This window comes from Pseudonaja textilis, chromosome 2, assembly GCF_049901715.1.
Source record: "Pseudonaja textilis isolate UNSWEBS1 chromosome 2, rPseTex1.2, whole genome shotgun sequence".
Lineage (NCBI taxonomy): Eukaryota > Metazoa > Chordata > Lepidosauria > Squamata > Elapidae > Pseudonaja > Pseudonaja textilis.
Genome location: NC_141991.1, coordinates 132,129,062 through 132,150,832, shown reverse-complemented (window position 1 = coordinate 132,150,832; position 21,771 = coordinate 132,129,062). Strand labels below are relative to the sequence as shown.

The 21,771-nt window shown below is 42.7% G+C and overlaps 1 protein-coding gene across 7 annotated transcripts; it reads right to left on the bottom strand.

The window, feature by feature from the left end:
* Nucleotides 1-1,650: 1,650 nt before the first annotated feature.
* Nucleotides 1,651-21,323, bottom strand: CDK4 (cyclin dependent kinase 4). Of its 7 annotated transcripts, none has more exons than XM_087925315.1 (10): nucleotides 21,266-21,323; nucleotides 20,755-20,911; nucleotides 19,293-19,546; nucleotides 18,735-18,984; nucleotides 15,921-16,056; nucleotides 15,630-15,797; nucleotides 14,236-14,345; nucleotides 3,986-4,036; nucleotides 3,128-3,263; nucleotides 1,651-2,546 (listed from the first exon to the last, which is right to left on the bottom strand). In XM_087925315.1, exons 4-10 carry the CDS (start codon nucleotides 18,950-18,952, stop codon nucleotides 2,454-2,456), a joined length of 912 nt encoding a protein of 303 aa, XP_087781441.1. In that variant the 5' UTR covers nucleotides 18,953-18,984; nucleotides 19,293-19,546; nucleotides 20,755-20,911; nucleotides 21,266-21,323; the 3' UTR covers nucleotides 1,651-2,453. The 7 variants fall into 7 exon arrangements, with proteins under 7 accessions (XP_087781441.1, XP_026570599.1, XP_087781442.1 ...); XM_026714814.2 differs by having other exon boundaries at nucleotides 19,293-19,402; XM_087925316.1 differs by lacking the exon at nucleotides 21,266-21,323 and adding an exon at nucleotides 21,119-21,193 and having other exon boundaries at nucleotides 19,293-19,402.
* Between the last annotated feature and the right edge of the window lie 448 nt (nucleotides 21,324-21,771).

The window sequence follows — 21,771 nt, the reverse complement described above, 5'->3', positions numbered from 1 at the left end:
TTTGTCTCTTTAGTTTTGAGTACAAATCAGGTGCATACAAAAATATGTTTTTATAAGGAACCTCTTTAAAAAAGTATTTTGGGTTAGAAAAATGGTTGATTAATATATCGGAGGGGGAGAGACAGAATCCTATTCAAATAGAGCATTATAACAGTTTAACAGCTAAAATAAGAAAAATAGGAGGAACGTATTAGCAAAAAAGAAACAAATGGTTGTTACTATGGTTGTAAATGCTGAGCATGATGATCTTCTCACAGTATGGTGAAGATAAACCAAATTCCCAGTTGAGTTTTGGCTTAGATTCCAGGTTGTCATATGGCACTTCTGTCAAGGGTTTTTTTTCTTCTTCTTAAAACAGTCACTCCCTTCTCCCCATAACAAAACACACCAAACATTGTTTAAATTGGCTATCCATGCCACACAGCCAGACTTCAGCGTATCTTGGCAAAACCAGAACACACAAAAAAACAGTTTGTTGAAGTTACCTGGATATTGACGTATGAGCTCCCATATAAACAATTTCCTTCAACTACCCACTCCCCTCAGCAAAAAAAAAACAAAAACAAATTGTTTAGAACAAAGGCATATTTTTGCAAGTAAAAAATGTAAACAGTGTCTTTTACTTGGCTAAATCCCACATTCATAAAAGCACTGGCAACACTTTTTTGGGCTTTCACTTCAACATTCCTCAGGCCCTTTCCTAGAAGTTCATTAAAAGCTGTAAGAGTTGAATCAGGATGGATGGATGGATGGATGGATGGATGGAAGAAAAAGAAAGAAAAGAAAAGAAAAAAGAAAAAAGAAAAAAGAAAAGAAGGAAGGAAGGAAGGAAGGAAGGAAGGAAGGAAGGAAGGAAGGAAGGAAGGAAGGAAGGAAGGAAGAAAGAAAGAAAGAAAGAAAGAAAGAAAGAAAGAAAGAAAGAAAGAAAGAAAGAAAGAAAGAAAGAAAGAAAGAAAGAAAGAAAGAAAGAAGTGCATCCTACCATGGCCTTCTTTCCTGTTTTATCCTAGAAACAAAGATCTGCCAATATGAACAAGACTTGTCTTTTCATCCTCTTGCAAGATAGTTCAAGCATATCTGTATGTTGACAAGAGGTTCTACTGCATCTAACATACTTGCTAAAGGAGTGTGTTAGATTTGTAGAACTACATCAACTTCATAAGACCCATGGTAAAGGGCAAAGCAGCCCTCAAGAAAGAAAGGCAGATGGGAAAAGAAAAGAAAACTATGTAACAGAAAGCGAAATGGATAAGGAAAGGAGAACAGAAAAGAAAATGGGAAGGGAAAGGAAAGGAAAGAAAGGAGAAGGGAGGGAAGAGGAGAGGGGGGGGAGGGGATGGAGAGAGGAGAGAAGAGGAGAGAGGAGAAGAACTAAGCAAAGCTTAAGAATGTTCAAGTCAGTTTGTCAGGATCCTGATTAACAGATCAGGCAAGGAGCAGGACTTACAATAACTTCTCTTTGGGGAGATTTTGAAAAATCAGTACATGTCACAGAACACACAAAGTGAAGCATCAGATTTCCAATTTGAAAAGCAAAAGGTTTAGCAGTATGAATTTCTGTTCCTGAAAGCCCTTTGAAGTGTGGATGAATCAACACTTGAGTAATCCAACCCAGATAACAATTCAACAAACTAATCACAACGCGAGATGTCAGGTGACAAGAAAAGGGAAAGGCCAAACTATACTTGCCTGGACCTCACCCATATATCCTTTATTGAAATGCTATCATTTTTAAAAGCCTTTTAAAAATGTTTCACATTAATATTTGGAATCAAACAGATGGAGAGTGCCTCTCATCTGAACATGTTCCCCATGCCGAGATAGCCAACAGCGTAGGTCTGTCCTGACCGGTGTCTTGGCAATTTAAAAAAGAATAGTGAAGGCTTATACAAAAATAATCTTCTGCTCCCATTTTTTGTGGAGCTCTGCAACGTGCTAAGGCAAGGCTTTAGTGTCAAACTGTTAGCCACAGGAATGTGATAAGGCAGCAGTATTATTATGTGTAAACTGTTATAAAAAAAATTTATTAGAGAGGGGGGGAAAAGGGGGCTATCCAAAAGAGACCTTTGGCAAAGAACCCATAGATGACCGAGATGCCTCAAACCAGGCTGTCCCAAATACAAACAGACCTCCAAGAACACCACTGGAGATCAACCCAGGAATACGGAATGCGCGTGCATGGTGACAAGAGAGATGCCACTATATAATGTCCTAACGTTTTCAGGGCGGGAAAGGATTTCAATGGCGCGTTTCCTGCAAGGCGATCCTCTCTTGTTTTCATGCATGTTGTCAAAAGCTTTGTCCTTCCCACCCTTTCAATCCCAGCACAGCCAGGACAGTTTGGGGACTAGTCTGAGTGTATCCACTTGGTGAGGAGGGTTCACGTTAAACGCATATTCACAAAGTCTTTTGTACAGTCTCTCTTCCCCCATGCTTAGGGATTCGCTGGGGTGCTACCCTTCACCTGCGTTCTTGTCCTGAAAGTACTGATGGTGCAAGGCTTGGAAGGCAGATATACGCTTCAGTGGGTTGAACGTCAGCATTTCCTAGAGAGGTGCAGACACGAAAAAGGAAATCCATTACATACAATCTCACGAAAACATACATGCACACACGTTCACCCACCACCCTGCAGCTGTGTTCCAAATCCCTCCTGAGCAAGAGCCACAAGAGAGGGCCTGAAGGCAAGCAAACCAAGAACTGGAGCCATGGAGATGGCTCCAACTTCCGCAGTCCTCAGATCCTAGAGACAGATCCCTGGCGTGCCTCTAAAACTTGAACTTTCACTCTGAAAGTACTGCTCACGCTATTCTCTGATTAATGTTGAATTTCACACAGTACATATTATTCAGATGCTAGCTGTAGTTGCCACCAGCAGCACGACTGGAGGAAAATTAAGTCGCTCCTGGTTATCAAATACCGAGTCACCAAAACTCGGTGGGGTGCAAAGAACCAATGACTTAGTGACTCGTGTAAGCTACCTAGATCGGAAATCTCTCCTTTGTTGCACATTTCCAGTCTCAGAATAATAGCAAGCTCAGGCTCTCAAGGATCATTCTATCCCCAATGCTCAACTCCCATTTTGCTCTGGTTTGTGCTGAAATTACTCTGGTATCTCGGAACTTACCAAAAGCAGCTGAGCTCCCAGGACCTCGATTTCTGGGACAAAGTTCTCCACAGGCTGTGGCGAGCGAGCAGCAAAGGCACAGCGTGGTAGAGACACGTCCAATGGCCAATCTTCCTCGGAAGGGAGACCAATCAGGCTGAAGGAAAGAAGGGGGAAGAACATGAGCTAGATCCAACTCAAGACTGGTTTCAAGGCTGCAACTCCGAAGGCTTCCCAGCCATAGCCCCCATCTTCAAATTACACGAATGAATGGTTTTTCATCTTGTAATCATTGTTCTAAATCAGGATTTCCAGAGCTTGTAAGCGCAGAACAAGATTAACTCCCCTAAATAATACTTCCCCTGTGGCCCTGCCTAGTATGAAGATCATGCAATTTAACTGGAATCAAGCACAACTAACCATTAAACTTCAACAATAAAACAGATCGAATTCTATTCATATAGTTTCTTACTATCTTTTTTTAGTACATTAACTGGAAATCTGTGTTCTCCAGATATTGTTCAACTACAGTTCCCAGCATCCTCCATAAGAGGCCCTGCCCCTTGAATGTTACAATGTCCTCGCTTTAACCCGCAACAAAAGCCAGTGGCCAAACCCCTATTACTTCTGGCCATTTGCTCAATTAGAAAGATCAACAGAATAGGATCCCGCAGCTATAATGAGTCACTTCTGCTTTCTCTGGCTCACTAAACCCAACTCACAAGCCTTTGCTCTGCATCTTTCTGTAGCGCAGGATCAGTCAAGCTACCTCAAGTCACACTGAGCAAAACCAATGCTCTAGATAATGATAACAACGTTCTCTTTGTGATGATTTACTGACCCACAACCTTTGGTACATAATAAGAAGTTGAGACTCACTCAAAGATCTTGCCCAGTTGGTCAGCTTCTGATTTGCCACAGAAGAGAGGTCTAGAAAGAAGACAAAAGGGAAATTGTGGTCATGGCAGTTTATGACGCTCACAAGTTCTGACTCTCTTAAAAACCTTGCTTTCTAGCTAGTCTTTAGATCTTTTGCTCTGCTTTTAAGCAGACTGAACCTCCCTTAGGACTGAAGGTTCTATTATTCAGTGCAGACTCACGGCAAGCAAATTTTGAGAGACTGAGCTAGCCGATGGCAGATAGATAGATCACTGAATGATTCTGTGAGCAATTCAATCTGCCTGCCTGCTTTGCCTGCTTTTGGGTAAAAGTTGCTCTTTTTTTTAAATAAAAAATTCCACATTTACATACATGGTACGTTGTGAGTTAATTTTGTGAGTTTGCTTGCCAGCAATTTTTATGAGTTTGCTTGCAAGCAAATTTCATGTGACAGACTGAGCTAGCCAATGGCAGATAGATAGATTTCTGAATAAATCTGTGATTCTCTGAGCAACTCAATCTGCCTGCCCGCTTTGCCTGATTTGGGATAAAAGTTGCTTTTTGTAATAAAAAATTCAATATTTATATAAATATTTATAATATTTACATACAAGCCATGCCCAGCCAGTCATATGACCACCAAGCCACATCCACAAATTAGGCCACGCCCACAGAACCCGTTAGTGGGTCCTTGGGATTTAAAATTATGAGTTTGGTGGTCCCTGAGGTCCAAAAGGTTGGCGACCCCCGTTCTAGACCATCTGATAGCCAGAATTTATTCTAAGTATCTGACATTCTATGTAGAAAAGGGAAGCTTGGACATTTCAAGTGTGGCTGGCCAAAGTTACAAAGCACAACTGGCTTTCATTGATAAGCCCCATGCCACCACGTTCCCTTCCTTTCCTACAATTGTATGCTCAAGGGACCAGCTCTTGCACAAAATCTCTGAAAGCCGGTGATGGCTTCTTTTGGGCTGTCACCTTCTATTATGCTACTCCCTCTGCTGGCTTTGAGCCGATAGAACAGCTGAACAGAACGTTGTTGAGATGCTTCCAAAAGCAATTAAGACTCCAAAGGATAGGCTACTACGGTATTATGCTATGACAACATGAGGGTTAGCCTTGTGTATCATACACCAGGTTTACTGCACATTTAGTAAATCTACAGGAGGAGGAATTTGGAGGAATTCAAAAGAAGGGAAAGCCTTAAAGGAAAAGTTACAGGAAAATAACAGGGAGGTTGAGAAATGCAAGTAATCATCCCATGTTGCTGCAGCCATGAAAAGTTATCGAAAGAGAAAATCAGGCAGATGCAAAACACAATTACAGAGTTGCAAAACAGGAAAATCAAATGTCAGCAATAATAGAGCTAATTTGAGTCTGGCAATCCAAAATTTAAAACATGAAAAATGTTTCGGCTATTCGGTACAAAGATATTCCAACCATAGAGGTAATGAAAGAAGAATGTTACATGTATGAGAACAGGAGATTCCCAACTGTTGTCCCTGATGGGTCCTGTTATATACTGAACCCCAATAGCATTTATGATATAACAATGCTACTTGAAGCAACGCATTCGAAAGACAATATCGGAATTATAGCTGCTCCATTGTTCATTATAAATATTTTAAGGGAAGGATGAGCCAGTTCGGTGTAGTGGTTAAGGCATCAGGGTATAAAACCAGAAGAGTCTGACTTCAGGCGTGAAAGCCAACTGGGTGACTTTGGGCCAGTCATTCTCTCTGGCCAGTCCACCTGACAGGATTGTTGTTGTGGGGAAAATAGGAGGAAGAAAGAATATTAGATATGTTGCCACCCTGGCTGATTTATAAAAAATAATAGTGAGAGATAGGTAGGTAGATGAGTATAGATAGAAAAATAGATTACGATAGATAGATTACGATAGATAGATAGATAGATAGATAGATAGATAGATAGATAGATAGATAGATAGATAGATAGATAGATAGAGATGAAGACAGACAGACAAACAGACAAACAGAAGCAGATAATCACTAAACAGACCCTTGGACTGGACTGCACTGCATGAGGAAAATTAAGTAAAATTAATTCTCAACACGAACTTCTACCAGTAATGATGAAGAAATGTACTGCAGTCATTTCCCTGCCAACTAATTTGAATAATCAATACAGCCAATATTTTGCAGAGATCACAAAGGAACAGGTAAAGTGATGAAGAGGACTGGTCAGAAGATATAGCAAGAAAAAATGGGTTAATTTAGGCTCATGGTATCTCAAAAGGGAACTAACAAGAAACGAAACAAATGGCATTTGTTAATTAAAGGAAATGGAAGAAAACAGCTTCAGTAGGATGGAAAACTAATTGCAGATGGAATCTTAAAAACAGATAATAGAAAGGATATGAGGAGGAAAAAATAAGCATCGAAACAGTAATCCAAGATGTTTTAACAATAGACCATAGAAATAAAGGACATATAATGAATAAGGATTGCTTAGCAGAAGCAAGTTCCACTACTTAGTAATACTTGGAAAGATTGAAATACAACTGGAAGATTATTACGTAATGGATTGGTGATTAGGAGTGTGTGGAAGCAGTGCAAAGATAATAATGGCAGAACAAGGGGCAGAAATATCATTGTAAAACAGGGGGAAACAGAAAACAAACTTGAATGAAGCTAAGAAAAAGTAGCTTTAATAGGTGAAAAACACTCTTTCTGAAGATCCACTGATAAAAACCTAAGATGGGAAATTAGTAAAGATAAAGATTTATTTGGGGATGAATTTATTTATTCAACTCGTGGTAAAAAAATCTATATCTAGACATATACTGCTCAAAAAAATAAAGGGAACACAAAAATGAGACATCCTAGATCTGAATGAATGAAATATTCTTATTAAATACATTACATAAATTCATTACATAGTTGAATGTGCTGACAACAAAATCACACAAAAATTATCAATTGAAATCAAATTTAGCAACCCATGGACGTCTGGATTTGGAGTTACACTCAAAATTAAAGTGGAAAAAAATGCTACAGGCTGATCCAACTTTGATGTAATGTCCTTAAAACAAGTCAAAATGAGACTCAGTAGTGTGTGTGTGGCCTCCACGTGCCTGTATGACCTCCCTACGACGCCTGGGCATGCTCCTGATGAGGCGGCGAATGGTCTCCTGAGGGATCTCCTCCGACACCTGGACTAAAGCATCCCCCAACTCCTGTACAGTCTGTGGTGCAACGTGCCGTTGGTGGATGGAGCGAGACATGATGTCCCAGATGTGCTCAATTGGATTCAGGTCTGGGGAACGGGCAGGCCAGTCCGTAGCATCAATGCCTTCGTCTTGCAGGAACTGCTGACACACTCCAGCCACATGAGGTCTAGAATTTTCTTGCATTAGGAGGAACCCAGGGCCAACCGCACCAGCATATGGTCTTACAAGGGGTCTGAGGATCTCATCTCGCTACCTAATGGCAGTCAGGCTACCTCTGGCGAGCACATGGAGGGCTGTGCGGCCCCCTAAAGAAATGCCACCCCACACCATTACTGACCCACTGCCAAACTGGTCATGCTGGAGGATGTTGCAGGAAACAGAACATTCTCCACGGCGTCTCCAGACCCTGTCACGTCTGTCACATGTGCTCAGTGTGAACCTGCTTTCATCTGTGAAGAGCACAGGGCACCAGTGGTGAATTTGCCAATCTTGGTGTTCTCTGGCAAATGCCAAACGTCCTGCACAGTGTTGGGCTATAAGCACAACCCCCACCTGTGGATGTCGGGCCCTCATACCACCCTCATGGAGTCTGTTTCTGACCATTTGAGCAGCCACATGCACATTTGTGGCCTGCTGGAGGTCATTTTGCAGTGCTCTGGCAGTGCTCCTTCTGTCCTTCCTTGCACAAAGGCAGAGACAGCGGTCCTGATGTTGGGTTGTTGCCCTCCTACGGCCTCCTCGTCTCCTGATGTACTGGCCTGTCTCCTGGTAGCGCCTCCATGCTCTGGACACTACGCTGGCAGACACAGCAAACCCACAGCTCGCACTGATGTGCCATCCTGGATGAGCTGCACTACCTGAGCCACTTGTGTGGGTTGTAGACTCCGTCTCATGCTACCACTAGAGTGAAAGCACCGCCAGCATTCAAATGTGACCAAACCATCAGCCAGAAAGCATAGGAACTGAGAAGTGGTCTGTGGTCACCACCTGCAGAACCACTCCCTTATTGGGGATGTCTTCCTAACTGCCTATGCTTTCCACCTGTTGTCTATTCCATTTGCACAACAGCATGTGAAATTGATTGTCAATCAGTGTTGCTACCTAAGTGGACAGTTTGCTTTCACAGAAGTATGATTGACTTAGAGTTACATTGTTTTGTTTAAGTGTTCCCTTTATTTTTTTGAGCAGTGTATATAGATATATAGATGTTTTCTTAAGTTTTCGCGGGTACTTACATGTATGGCATTCAGCTTTGTTCGGGTATTTTCCCACGCCATTGTAGTTGTGCTTTTAAAGTTGTAGCGACGTTTCAGCAGAATCTCATCTGCCATCATCAGGCTTCTGTATAGTGTTCATCTGTGAGTCAGGCTTTTATAGTGGTTTCAGATTTAAATTTGGGGCAGCCTATTGCTGTGCCAGAATGGTTTTTTCTTCACCCTGATTGGTTGGGAGTCTTGGTCTGTGTTTATTGGTCTTGGAGTTTATATAGATACACACACACACACTCACGAATAGCCATGTTGGCGAAGTTGTTAGAATGCATATTGCAGGCTAACTCTGCCCACAACCTGGAGTTCAATCCTGATATGGCTCAAGGTTGACTCAGCCTTCCAAAGTTGGTAAAAAGAGGACCCAGATTGTGGTGGGCCAATATGCTGACACTTGTAAACTGCTCGGAGAGTGCTGTAAAGTTATATAAGTCTAAGTGCTATTGCTAAGTGCTGTTAGAGATGATTCAATATTAAAGCTTTAATTGTGGAAAATACAGATGTGATAAAGAGGAAAAGCCACTTCTCCAAACACGATTTGAGCATATATTTATGAAGCCCTACAGGATTCCGAAAGACAAACTGTAGATAGTACGAGTGTCCATATCACTCTCTTGAGTGGACATTTAAAGTGCACAACAAGGTTCCCTGGATCGTTCTGGAAGGGTCTAAGCTCAAGATACTTCCAAAATGACCAGGACTGCCCATTTCACACCAAAAACAGGTTATTTTTACATTCAGGTAAGGGTGTCTCAATCTTCAAATAGTTCAAATTTGAAATTCAGGTACACCCCTGCTAATGATCCAGAAAATAATATATTAGAAAATAAATGCCTTAAATATGAATTCTATAATAATAAAATTACCCAATTACCAACTGAGCAGATACAAAGTACGATTCTCTTTCTTGATTTAGTAAAACAAGAACTGATGGGAAGCGGGCACAGAATTGACTAAACCCAGCCTTATAAAGAAGCACAATTGCTAAATAACATGAGGCCAAGCAATACTACTCAGCCAATCAGAGAAAACATTGTAATGTTTCTATGGTAGTTCTGCCAGAAATTATATGGACTTTGACAGATTATCATATCAACAATAAAGGGCTATACAGGTAATCCATGGTTAAAGCAACTCATTCACTGACTGTTCAAAATTACAATGTCAGCACCCACCAGTCCAGCCACACTCAATAGTCTCATCCACCTGCCGGCCTGCTTGTAAGGCAAAACTTATTGGGCCTGGGACTTGAAAATTCCTGCCAGCTTTCCCACTGATTTTGCTAGTTGGAAGTCAAAAGACAGTCACATATCATGATCAATGAGGTCCTCGCTCAACATCACACAATCCTCATTTAACAACAGTAAACCAGGATTAACATCACTTAGAGATGCAGTCACAATGTCATGCTTTATGACCACAATAAAGCTTAGTAACCAAAATTCAGGCCCCAATAACCATCGTTGTGGACTACCTATAAGAATACACTTACTGATTATAAACTTTCTGACAATGAAAAGTATTCAAAATATGAATAGATTTCATTTTCAGCTGGATATAAGAAAACAAATTTCCTGCTTTTCTAAGAGTGAGGATAGTGCCTTCCCCTCTTGAATAAGCAATCTTATAAAAGAGAAATTTGATTTGAATTTGCTTGATCTAATTATTCTTTGCAAAATTATATTTATTATAATTTTAGGTTGCCAGAAAAGAGTGGCTCTTCATTTTCTTTATAATGAAGTTTCAATCAAAAACAAATCATAACCAATGAGAAACTAATTATCCATCTAGAAAATAAATCTGTATTATGTATTTTCTTTATATTGGAATGGACTTAAATCAGGCAGAAACATCAAAATCCGTCTGTAAACATACGATTTAGTTAACTATCATTTACATAAAATTATGTATCTGTCTCTTTCACATCAAAACTTTGCTTCGATATACTAGAATAATACTGTATATGTGTTCTATGGTGAGATCACAATTCTATAAATCATTTACTTTTTAAACTGAAATTCGAAGAGTCAATTTATCCTCAAGTTTTGTACGAGATATACCAGGGGTGGGGAACTACGATCTGTAAACTTCAATTCCCAGAATTCCCAAGCCAGCCATGCAGAAAACATAAACATAGTTAATTTTAAAAAATTAAGATCAATATTATACAAGAAGAAAAAGCTTGAAAAGGAACAAAAACATACAGGACAAATGTTCACAGATGTTTAGCTCTTGAAAAGGACCAAGTAATGTACTGACACAGAATATGCATACTGAACCGAAGGTCAGGAAAGAAGAAAGACCTGCACCATTTACTTCCTGATTTAGTATCTCTGTTGTCAGGTTAGATTCTAACAGCTTCCTTAAAAAGCTGATATAGGATGACATAAAGACTATCTTGTGAATCCACAAACCGAAAAGTAGAATAACTTCATTGTACCATTTGCATGTTAAGTAGCATAAGAAGAAGTACGATTTCTTCAGAAGAGACCCACACTGTATTATCTATTTGCTAACATGTGGAAACTGTCACAAAGACCGCTATTTTAGTAACTTTCTGCTTTCTGTTTCCAAAATACCTTAGAATAAGGCTCACATCTGGTAAAACAGATACATTTGTTGAATTTTAAGAATATGAAATTTGGGCTATCTGACATTTGGGGGTACATTATTTCTAACTATCAGGAAAAAAATAATTAGGAACAACTTGCCTCTAGAAGTTGTGAATGCTCCAACACTAGAAGTTTTTTAACCTCTGTCTGAAGTGGTGTAGGGTTTCCTGCCTAGGCAGGGGGTTGGACTAGAAGACCTCCAAGGTCTATTCTATTCTATTCTATTCTATTCTATTCTATTCTATTCTATTCTATTCTAAATTCTTTTCTTATTCTATTATGAGAATAAGTGCCTATTATTTTATGCTTGTTTATAGTCCAGAGATGCTGTTTGGAAGTAAAGGACAATATCCCAACTGTAGAATTTTGGACATCTGCTGTGTTTCACAAAATACACCCCTCCCAGATAAAAACCCTTAGCATCCAAGGATGTAAATAATACCGTCTGTTGCAAAATCAGCTCAGAACTTTTTTTTACTTTTAAGTGGCAGTAAACTGAAGATTGTTGGATGAAATCCAGTAATGAACTATTCATGTGGTACGTGCTTCAAAGGAAGCCTTTCTGTTGGCTTCACTCTTGAATTTGGCCAGAAGAAATTTATGAGAGCAAATTATGTAAGTAGTGAGAAATACATTCCCAAGTTATGTATACCCCGATTTGAACAATTCTAGTCCGGAAACATGGTCAAAATAATCAGACCCGATTTGATTCCAGAGCAAACCTGCACACTTCAAATACCACAACCTATAGAAATAACGGATGGGCATTTTCCCCCCTTATGCAAATGAAGGCAGCAGTACTTTAACTCACTTAAGAATGGAGAGAAAAACTGGCAAAAAAAACCCTGTTTAATTAAACGGGGATTTTTGTAAACTTGTCTGTTTCCTCCTCACTGCAGCCGGAACATTTTTAAACTCCACAGTGAAGAGATTAAGCACGTGAATCTGTGTGACTTGTGATTATTATTTATTTATTTATTTATTGGGGGGGGAGTTACCCTTAAGTTACCCTCAAACTTTAGATAAATTTATTGTCATTGTACTCAGAAACCTGAGAACAACGAAATAAGGTACTCTTCCACAACATACAACTGAACAACACCAAAAGACATATACAAATAACAATGTAAATTAAAACAAATAACAGTTAAAAACTGTACAACCAGGATATATGTATGTTAAGATCACCAGATTCATAACTCTGCATTTAACCTGATCACAGCACTTGGGTAAAAGCTATGTTTAAGTTAACTTAAACTGTTTAACTTAAGTTGCGTGCAAGATGATTTCAGGCTCTGTAGTCTCCCTAATCCTATCTTCTCTTGAAAGGGGAGCCTAAGGAGAACAAGAGCAGGTCACTGGCTCCTCCCTATCAATCCTTCGCCTGAAAGATAAGCAAGACAGAATTCTGGCAGGCCAAGCCTTAATCTATTGTTTCCCAGCTGCTGACTGGGATCATGTGCTAGCAAAAAAGTATATTCACCAACTCTGCTCTGACACAAGGACAGCAAAGGTGGCAGACCGTGAGTCTACTTGGAAGACAGAACATGCCCTGGGTCAGGCCTTGCCTTGCTGCTGGCCTCTCTTCCAACCATTCTTTTTATTATCCCTTCTTTTATCAATCTTTCCCTCGTTTCAAATTGTCTCATTCTGTCCTTAAGGCTGTGGAAAAAGGAGGCACAGCATATGCAAATGCAACACCCTCACCTCTGCAAATGCAACACCCTCACCAAAGGCTTCTCAGGGGTCCCCAAAACTTGGCAACATTTATAGACTTCAATTCCCAGAATTCTCCAGTCAGCTCCGCTGGCTAGAGAATTCTGGGAGTTGAAGTCCACAAGTCTTAAAGTTGCCGAGTTTGGGGACCTCTGGCTTATGTCATGGTTCTGAGCAGTGAGCCCAATTGAATCAGGGCTCGGAAGCTCCATTCAGGCTTGGAAGGCCTTTTTATTGAGTATATCCTACTTGAAGCTAGCTCTGGGTAATTCCCACGCTTCAGAGTAAAAAAGAGAAGAGAAACGTCCCACCCCACAACCCCCAGGTATCATGGGTCACGTTAACCAAAAAGTCCAGCAGGATCTTCCCCTTATTCAGATGTTCGTTGTGGCGCTGCGCCTGATGGATATTTTGTCTAGTGCAGGGGTCACCAACCTTTTGGACCTCAGGGACCACCAAGCTCATAATTTTAAATCCCAGGGACCAGAGACCCTGGGAAAATCCCCAAAAAAGTCTGCAGGAAAATCTCCCCCCACCCTGTTTTCCTACCGATGGATCATTATTTGGGATTGCAGGGAGGGAGGGAGGGAGACAGAGACAGAGAGAGACTTTTGGCTTCATGCAAGGAAAGCAACAGAAGCAGAAGTCTTTCTTTCTCTCCCCCAAACTACACCAGAAGCGAGTCTTTGTGAGGCCTGTCGCGCCAGCGCAGCCTCTTGGAGCAAGATGCCTTGCAGGGTCCCAAAGACTCATTTCTGCAGAGTTTGGGGGAGAGAAAGAAAGACTTTTGCTGCCTTCCTTGTGTGCAGCCAAAAGCAGAAGAAGAAAGAAGTGGAAAGAGGCAGCTCGGTGGTCAGGTCAGGCGCATCGGGCGAGTGGGGCAAGTTCCCCCCCTCCGCCCTTTCCCCCCTCCCCTCACTACCTCATGCTGTTCGCAATGTAAATGATGCAAGCCTTGTGTTCCCACACAGCCTGGATTAATTGCTTTGGGGGGTTTCTTGCAGGCCACCAGTGGTCCCTGGACCACTGGTTGGTGACCACTGGTCTAGTGGGATCAGGCACTGCATTCTAGTTCTTTCTAGCTCCCCCCCCCTCCAAAGAGTGGCAACTAAGAAACGAAGCAAAAATAAATATAGCATCGGCTGTGGTCATTTCGAAGTTGACAGCTTACCCAAGCACACCCTGAAAAATCATTCCCACCCAGACTCAATACTATAAACACCTATAATGATATTCTGAGGAAAGTCCACCTCATGAAATGTTTTTTTTTTTTTTTTATAAATAGAAAATGCAAGATTCAAAATTGGGGAGAAGGGAGATGACTGAAATTGCGGGCATTATGAGGACCTATGCAATTGATTTGGAACCATCTGAAACCAGCTAACTGAAGCTCTGCTACAACCCTCCATGATTTGTTTTCCCAATACCTCCTTCCTCTTCCTTCCCCTCAACCACTTACTTCCTTCGGAACATCTCTGCAAAGATACACCCCACACTCCATAAGTCCACAGGAGTAGCGTAGGTTGACTGGAGCAGCACTTCGGGAGCACGATACCAGAGGGTGACCACCTGGACGAGAGGAGAACACGAGAAGCATGAAGATGGAGAAAAGCCCACAGAGGAAGACTCAAGCTCCATGCTGGAGGTGAGGCTAAGTTCCCTAAGAAAACATCCTGCCTATTTCCTGGGCTTCCATCCGTCACAGTTCCTACTCAGCCCAAACTACCCACTTCCCCCATTCCTACCAGGGCATCTAAGCATCTGTTTTGGTTTGGAAATGATATTGTTAATATTGAAGGTAGATCTGCAGAGGCACCAGGCTACTTTCCGCTACACCTACCAAGACCACAGAGATTAAGGAATACCCCAGGGATGTCAAACTCGATTTCACTGAGGGTCACATCGAGGTTGAGTTTGACCTTGGGGGAGCAGGGGGGGAGGGTAGCTGGGGTGGGCATGGCCAAGTGCTAAGACAGGACTTTCCTCTCATAAAAATCTTCCTCCTTCCCTCTTTTTCCTTCCCTCTCTTCCTTCTCCTTTCTTCTTTCCTTACTTTTGCTTCCTTGCTCTTTTCCCATCTTCCCATCTTTTCCTTTCTTTCCTCTTTCCCTTTCCCCTTTCCTGTCCCTTCTTGCTCAAATACTCAAATGCAAAAGGGGAAACATTTCTCCTTTTTTGTTTTGTTTTGAGTTTGCTTTGCTAGCCCTCTGCCAGCGAAAACGGATCGGGGGGGGGGGGGGGCATACGGTCCTCCTGAGCTCTGTTTTCGCTGGCAGAGGCCCCACAAACCGGTCCTTTTCTGTTTCCAGGGCAGCCCCACGGGGCCAGATCGAAGCACCCCAAGGGCCGGGGGAATCAGCCTGCAGGCCTTGAGGTTGTCAACCCTGGAATACTCCTTTTCCCACTATCAACAGTAAAAAAAAAAAAAAACAGCAACAAAGCAGGCCCTTCCTATTAGCTGCAAAGATATCTAAAGGTAGAAACAGTCACCAGGTCTTATAACCTAGCAGCCCCCAACCTTTTGGACGCCGGGGATTGGTTCTATGGAGGGCATTTTTCTGGGATCGGGGGCGTGGTTTCACACGCTACCTGGATTCCACACACGTGCAGATGGGCTTTCGCTCGCTCACGCAGCCCAATTCCTGGTGGTCCACGTACCAGTGGCAGTCCACAGTCCGAGAGTTAGGGACCCCTATTATAACGTAACAGTTTGGAATTCTAGTAGCTGGAAGCCTACAATATTGGGATATAATTAGCTGATTTATTCCCGTCGTCGTGGATCTCCCAACTTAGCTATGGTACTTTAGCGGGAACAGACCTTTTTCTTTTCCATAAGATCTGGACAGCACTCACCAATGGTGTCAGGGCCATCTGGCAGCTGTAGATACGGGCCAGTCCAAAGTCAGCCAACTTGACTTGCCCAGAGCTGGTCACCAGGATATTCTCTGGCTTAAGGTCACGGTGAACAATGCAATTCGAATGTAAGAAATCCAAACCACTCAAAAACTGACGCATCATGTCCTGGAGGTGAGAGGTGGAAGAACATGTGACATCGACATCTCTGCTTAGGTTTCCTTGTATTTCTTACCAATCTGATGGTCAGCCCAGAACAGAGTACTGGATATCAATCTAAGGCTGGTTTACCTTTATTACTTCTGCGGGTAAGCCAGGAGGCGGTGTTTTTTCCAAAAAGGCTTTCAGGTCCTGATCTACATGCTCAAAAACCAGAGTCACTTTGGTTTCTCGTTCAGTCCGGGTGGTTGTGCACACATCCATTAGTCTAAAGAGGAATGAAAGAAGAGACACTCAGCAAATGTTCCACAACGGCCGAGGAAGATGGAGACTGGTGAAACGAAAGAGAAAGTCTTAAATCAAACGGATCCTTAAATAGAATTTAGCTGATCCTGAATCACATCCAGGCCCATCGAATGTCCCGAATAATGGGCAGATGGGCTTTTGCTTGCTCACGCAGAAAACTTACAGCTTGCAAGAAGTAAGATAGGTCTTTAAATAATGGATTTAATTTATCAGGCTCTTAAGGGTTCATACCGTCTGGCCCATCCATATGCTTTTTTCTTTGTCTCGCAAGCCTACCAAGATATTTCTATTCCAGTCTCAAGATCCTCCTATAAAAATTCTACTGATATACCCCTTCCCCCAATCTCTCTTCACTCCCATCCCATGTTTATCTCCCGTTCTAATTCTTTCAGTTCACCCAGTTTCTGCTGTGAGTCATCCTTAAGACAAATACTGACCACGTTGTAAATTATCAATAGAGCCAGGGCCTCCGCTCTGCCTTTGTCAACACAATAACAGAGAGCCAAGTGTGTGTGTGTGTGGTGGGGGGGCAGGGGGGGAGTCTCTGAGCCCACCAGATTCTCCTAGACCCAATTTGTGATCTGATTTGCTAAGAGTGATCCTTTATAATCAGCCGTCTTCTCTAATCTGGCTCTCCACATACATTAGATCTGAAACTTCAACCGGTCTCTTTCTGTTGCCCAGATACTGCACTGTAAAGACTAGGCTGCACTTTCAGTGAAAGATCTAACCAATATAGCCTATGCCCTTAATTGGCCTGCTCCACACAACAAAGGCAGATGAAAGTGCCCATTGTTATTGGAGCATGGAAGAAAGAATTGAGAAGACCAAATAAGTCAAGAACTATATAATCAGAGACAAATTATTCTAAAATAGTTCTCACAAATTTAGATCACCTGCTGTACAGTCATAATCTGATTGTTTCGGTTTAGGCTCAGTGTGAGACAGAAATCCAATTAACATGGCTTGCAAACCACGAGTTAAAGTTTAGCATAATTTATAAACCTAAACAAATTGTGGTTTATTCGATAAATCAGTTCAACAAGCCAGGCCTTAGTTGGCTACCATCCAAACTCCCATATATATTTGTAGTGTTAATTACAGCATATACTTGAAGAGGGCTACTACCTTCTCCACAAGTAGTTACGGCAGTTATCAATATGCTCAGTCTTCTTTCAGATTGTGATTATCCTAACCGAGCTAGGAAGTGCAACAGCATTGTGCTCTAGATAGACGGCTAAAAGGCCAACCCATACTTATCACACTACAGCTTAGTCACACATAGATTTTCCTTCCTGTTTAAGACTGTACGATCCCATTCTTCAAATCATCTTTCTCCAGGAACAATTTTCTTCTGTGTATACAATGGCCACGCTGACCAAAGATTGTTAAAGTTGTAGTTCTACCTACTACAATTCCACTTAGACTACCAGTGTTCAGGTCTAATCCAATTCACTTAAAAGAGGCACACTGAATTTGGAAATTTGCTATAATTGAAGAACAGCTCCACTTCCTAATTCTCAAACATTACCAACTAAACCCAAGCAGCAATAAAGCAGACCGCTGAATAAATTTGCACTGAATCTCACATACTCCTTCTATTCAGCCCTTGATATGAACCAAGTCTGATCCTGTCTTCACCCCCAAGACTCAAGTCTATAATCTCACACACAGAGAACAAAAGGCCATTGAAGAAAAGCTTTCCAGTGAATTACACTTTATCTAGAAAAATAAATGGTTTCTGGTCCCCCTGTTAGTATTAATTTACTTAAATGGTTAACATCAACTTCTGTTCTTTTGTGTACATGGAAACATTAACTGAACTGTCCAAAGAATGGGGTTTATGGCTGTATTATACCATTTAAAGCCTACTACACACACATGCACATATTCTATATATGTGTGTTTATATGTGTATATGTATAGCAATAGCGCTTAGATTTATATACCACTTCATAGTGCTTTACAGCCCTTTCTAAGTCGTTTACAGAGTCATCATATTGCCCCCAACATTCTGGGTCCTCATTTTACCAACCTTGGAAGGATGAGTCAACCTTGAGCTGGTCAGGATCGAACTCTTGGCAGTGGGCAGAGTTAGCCTGAAATAATGCATTCTAACAACTGCGCCACCACGGCTCATGTTGACTTGATGGCACATATGGGTTGAGAATTATTCATCATCAGATGAACTTTACAAAAGCATATGCCACAGTAATACATTTGTACTATTTGTATTTGCAAAATAATTACTATTATCTCTGCAAAGATACAAAATGTGCAATTCAGGCCAAATCTTTACTACAATTAACTCTCAAAGGCTGCAGTTCCAGGTCTCCAGTCCTGCACCAGCTGCAAATCTACCAACCCCAAAACCCAGTGGTGGGCTGCTGCCTGGTCAGACCAGTTTGGGCAAACCCGTAGCTATGATCACTGGCTGGGCCTGTCCACCAGCCCCTGTGCTATGCTCCCCCTATATAACTAACTTTCTAGCTTGTTTCCCCCATCCATGCTGCCCAGCTATGTTCTACGCGGCGCCTACTGTACCTGCTCACAAACAGCGAACCAGTTATCATAAGGTGCAGCCCACCTCTACCTAAACCCCATCCCTGGAAGGCTTGTAGTTACAGATGAGGCTCTCACCGCACGATGTTGGGGTGGTCAAGGTGCTCCAAACGTTTCAGCAGGGCCACCTCTCGGACTGTTGACAGAGGGAGTCCATTCTCACTGTTCTGTACTCGTACATTCTTGAGAGCCACAAATTTGCCACTCTGCAAGTCCCGGGCCTTGAAGACAGTGCCATAAGCTCCAATACCAATTTCAGCCACAGGTTCATATTGTTCCTGCACGCCCATGGCCATCCTGGCAATCCCTTGCTGGAATCGCTGAAGTTCTAAAAGAGTGAGGAAGAGGAGTAAGGCTACATCTAGTCTATCTCTTCTCATAGCAAGCTCGAGTATCCCGTGGACAATCCTTTTGGTTTTAAACGAAGCAATTTATTCCTCCTATGTCAGTGTTTTTCAACCTCAGCAATTTTAAGATGTATGGCCTTCAACTCCCAGAATCCTGAGCTGGCTGGGGAATTCTGGGAGCTAATGTAGACACATTTTAAAGTTGCCGAGGTCAGCAAACATTTCCCAAGGTTCCATCCACACAGCACCTCCATTCCTATCTGCCTGACAGTTTCTTTCTGCACCTCACCTGACTGTACGCCTCCAAGGGAGGATCCTGATTATTTTGATAATGAAATGGATTCGGAACTCTTTCCATCTGCATTCAAGCCGGTAGTGGATCTGTTTCAGCAGACAGTGCTAGCAGATTGAGATATAATAAGATGTAAATAATTGTTGGTGCTTTTAATATTGAAACAGAAGAGGGAATTTTAGCAGGTGCTGCTTTTCTCAATCTTGAATGAAAACTGGCACTTTGGGGAACTCCACCTTCTAACAGCACTTCTAGGGATATAATCAATGGAAGGAGGAAGACATAAATCGGGAACCTGAGAGCATTCACTTGGCTTCCCACATAGGCCCAGATGATACATGGATATAGAAACTTTCCAGTCCTTTTATTTGCAATGACACAACTGGGGTGCATTCCACCAAATATTACTATTTTGAGCGAACCAAGTTGTCATAAGTGTGTGCTTTCAACATGTTCACTTGGCAACAGGGGAGAAAGGAAAAACCCTAAACTTTATACACCTTCAGTAAAGTGGGCTACACAGATACTAAGTGAGCATAAAGAGGGCAGTAACGCTTTCTGTATATACATAAAACTATATATGTATAGATCATACTCAGCACTTATTCTGAAAGGTTATTGAAGGCATGTTAAGCTTAGCTACGTTTCTCCAATTCCCCCTTGTCCTCCTCCTCCTCACCAGGTCCTGAGCAGGTACATTCATGTTGTCTGAAAAGAGCAGCTGTATCATAATTATAACTGGAGGAGGAGGAGGAAGCTGGCCTTTCCTCACATTCTAATAAAGGGGTAAAAAGAGATAATATTACACGGGCATAATTTTAGGCTCTGAAATTATATGTAACTTGTTCAATTCTACCCAAATCAAGTCCTCCTTTGTCCCACGGAGGTATAAAGTAAGGTAATAAAATCACGTTTACCTTGTCTTTTCAAGCTGCCAATTTTTTTTTTGCTAGCTATCATCATTTTTGCCCACAAATTCTCCAAACCGGCCATTTCTCTCTGGGCCACGGATGGCGTTTTTTAATACTCCTATCAATCGCAAACCATCTCCACGTGCCCGTCCCCAAACAGCGTTTAAAAAAAGAAAAAAACCTTTTCCCACAGCAAAGTTGCTGCTCCTGCAGCAAACGAGGCGCCCAGGCCCAACATAGTTCGGCTTCCTTAAAGGAAAAGAAGAAAAAAAGTGGGGGGAGGGTTGGCTTATCGGCGTTTTCAAACAATAAAAGACGCCCGTCCGGTTGCGGGACGGTGGGTTCAGAGCCCGCAGGAATCATGAACCTCAAGTCGTCGGAATGCAAAACTTTTACGAGAGTGGAATAAACGAAACTAAGCTACACTAAACTCCCCCCCTAGCGCTCCGAGCACCCGGACTCCACAAGCAAGAAACAGTTACATTTCAAACAACGCCCTAAGCCTCCCCATTCCCCGGGTGCCATCCCGGGGGATCCCAAACTCTTACCCGAACAAAAGCCGAGGCGAGGGCTACGCTTCCGACATCGCCGCCGTTTTCTCGCCCTCCTCCTTTCGCAGCCTCCCTAAAACGCACAGGCACACCGAGGCAGAATCGGAAAAGGAGGGAAGCGTCCTCTTCCCCCTTCGTAGCTTCATTCACCAAACTGCAAGGACCGATTAAAAAAAATAAACACGTTTGCAAATTATATATCTATTGCAAATATATATATATATTTTAAAAAGCCTCTTTAAAAAAACCAAAAAAAAAAAGCCACCCCAGGCCGAAGCCGCCCGCGGCGGCGATCCAAAGACCTCTCCGCTCGCCCCTTCCCCCAACGACTGACTCACCGCCGGTGCCAGGCTTTCCTTACCGGGATAAGCATTCCCCGCTCTTCAGAGAGCCACGCGGAAGAAGCGCAGGAGCGCGTGCTCCGCAGCAGGGAACTTCCCCCCACCCTCCCTGCCTCCCCCGCCCCACCCCCTCCACCACGTTCCAAAGAAGCAGGGCCCGAACTCACCCCGGGCGAGGAGCCGCCAAAGGGGCTTGCAGCTCTACAGCTCAGCAGCGTTCTGGGTAGCGGGCTGGGGAGGGGGGGGGGGCGGGGCTGGAAGACCCGGCGAAACCAGAGAGGCGTTACAGCCAGAGTGGCTCCCAGAGAAGGAAGTGGGTCTCCATAGTTACCATTCTAAGCCGAACAGTCCCCTTTCTCTCCCCCCCCCCGCCCTTCCCTTCAAAGAGGCGGGAAGGTGCTTTACTTCCTCTTTGCTGGGAAGATGCGAGTACCGGGACCAGGTGTCTCTTCCTGCTCTGTTTTAAAGGACAAAAGGGGTTGCCACGCACGTATTGCATGGAGAGGGAGAGCGAGCGCTTGTTTTGCCTTGGATAGCTTTTAACCCTCAAAGGGCTCCAGCGCCTTTTATTTATTTTAAGTGGGAGTCAGGACAAAGGCAGTTTGTTAACCCTTACCCCCAATGCTTTGCTGTACCCCCCAGTTTTTTTGCTTAGTTTTGGATTTCACCTTTG

Bases quoted from the DNA above. Each gene is read 5' to 3' on its own strand.
- CDK4 (XM_087925315.1), bottom strand. From the start codon at position 18,952: ATGGCCATGGGCGTGCAGGAACAATATGAACCTGTGGCTGAAATTGGT. The intron at 15,798-15,920 runs GTAAACCAGCCT...TCTCACCTCCAG, and splicing joins TACCCGCAGAAGTAATAAAG to GACATGATGCGTCAGTTTTT. The intron at 2,547-3,127 runs GTAAGTTCCGAG...GCACCTCTCTAG, and splicing joins TGGGAGCTCAGCTGCTTTTG to GAAATGCTGACGTTCAACCC.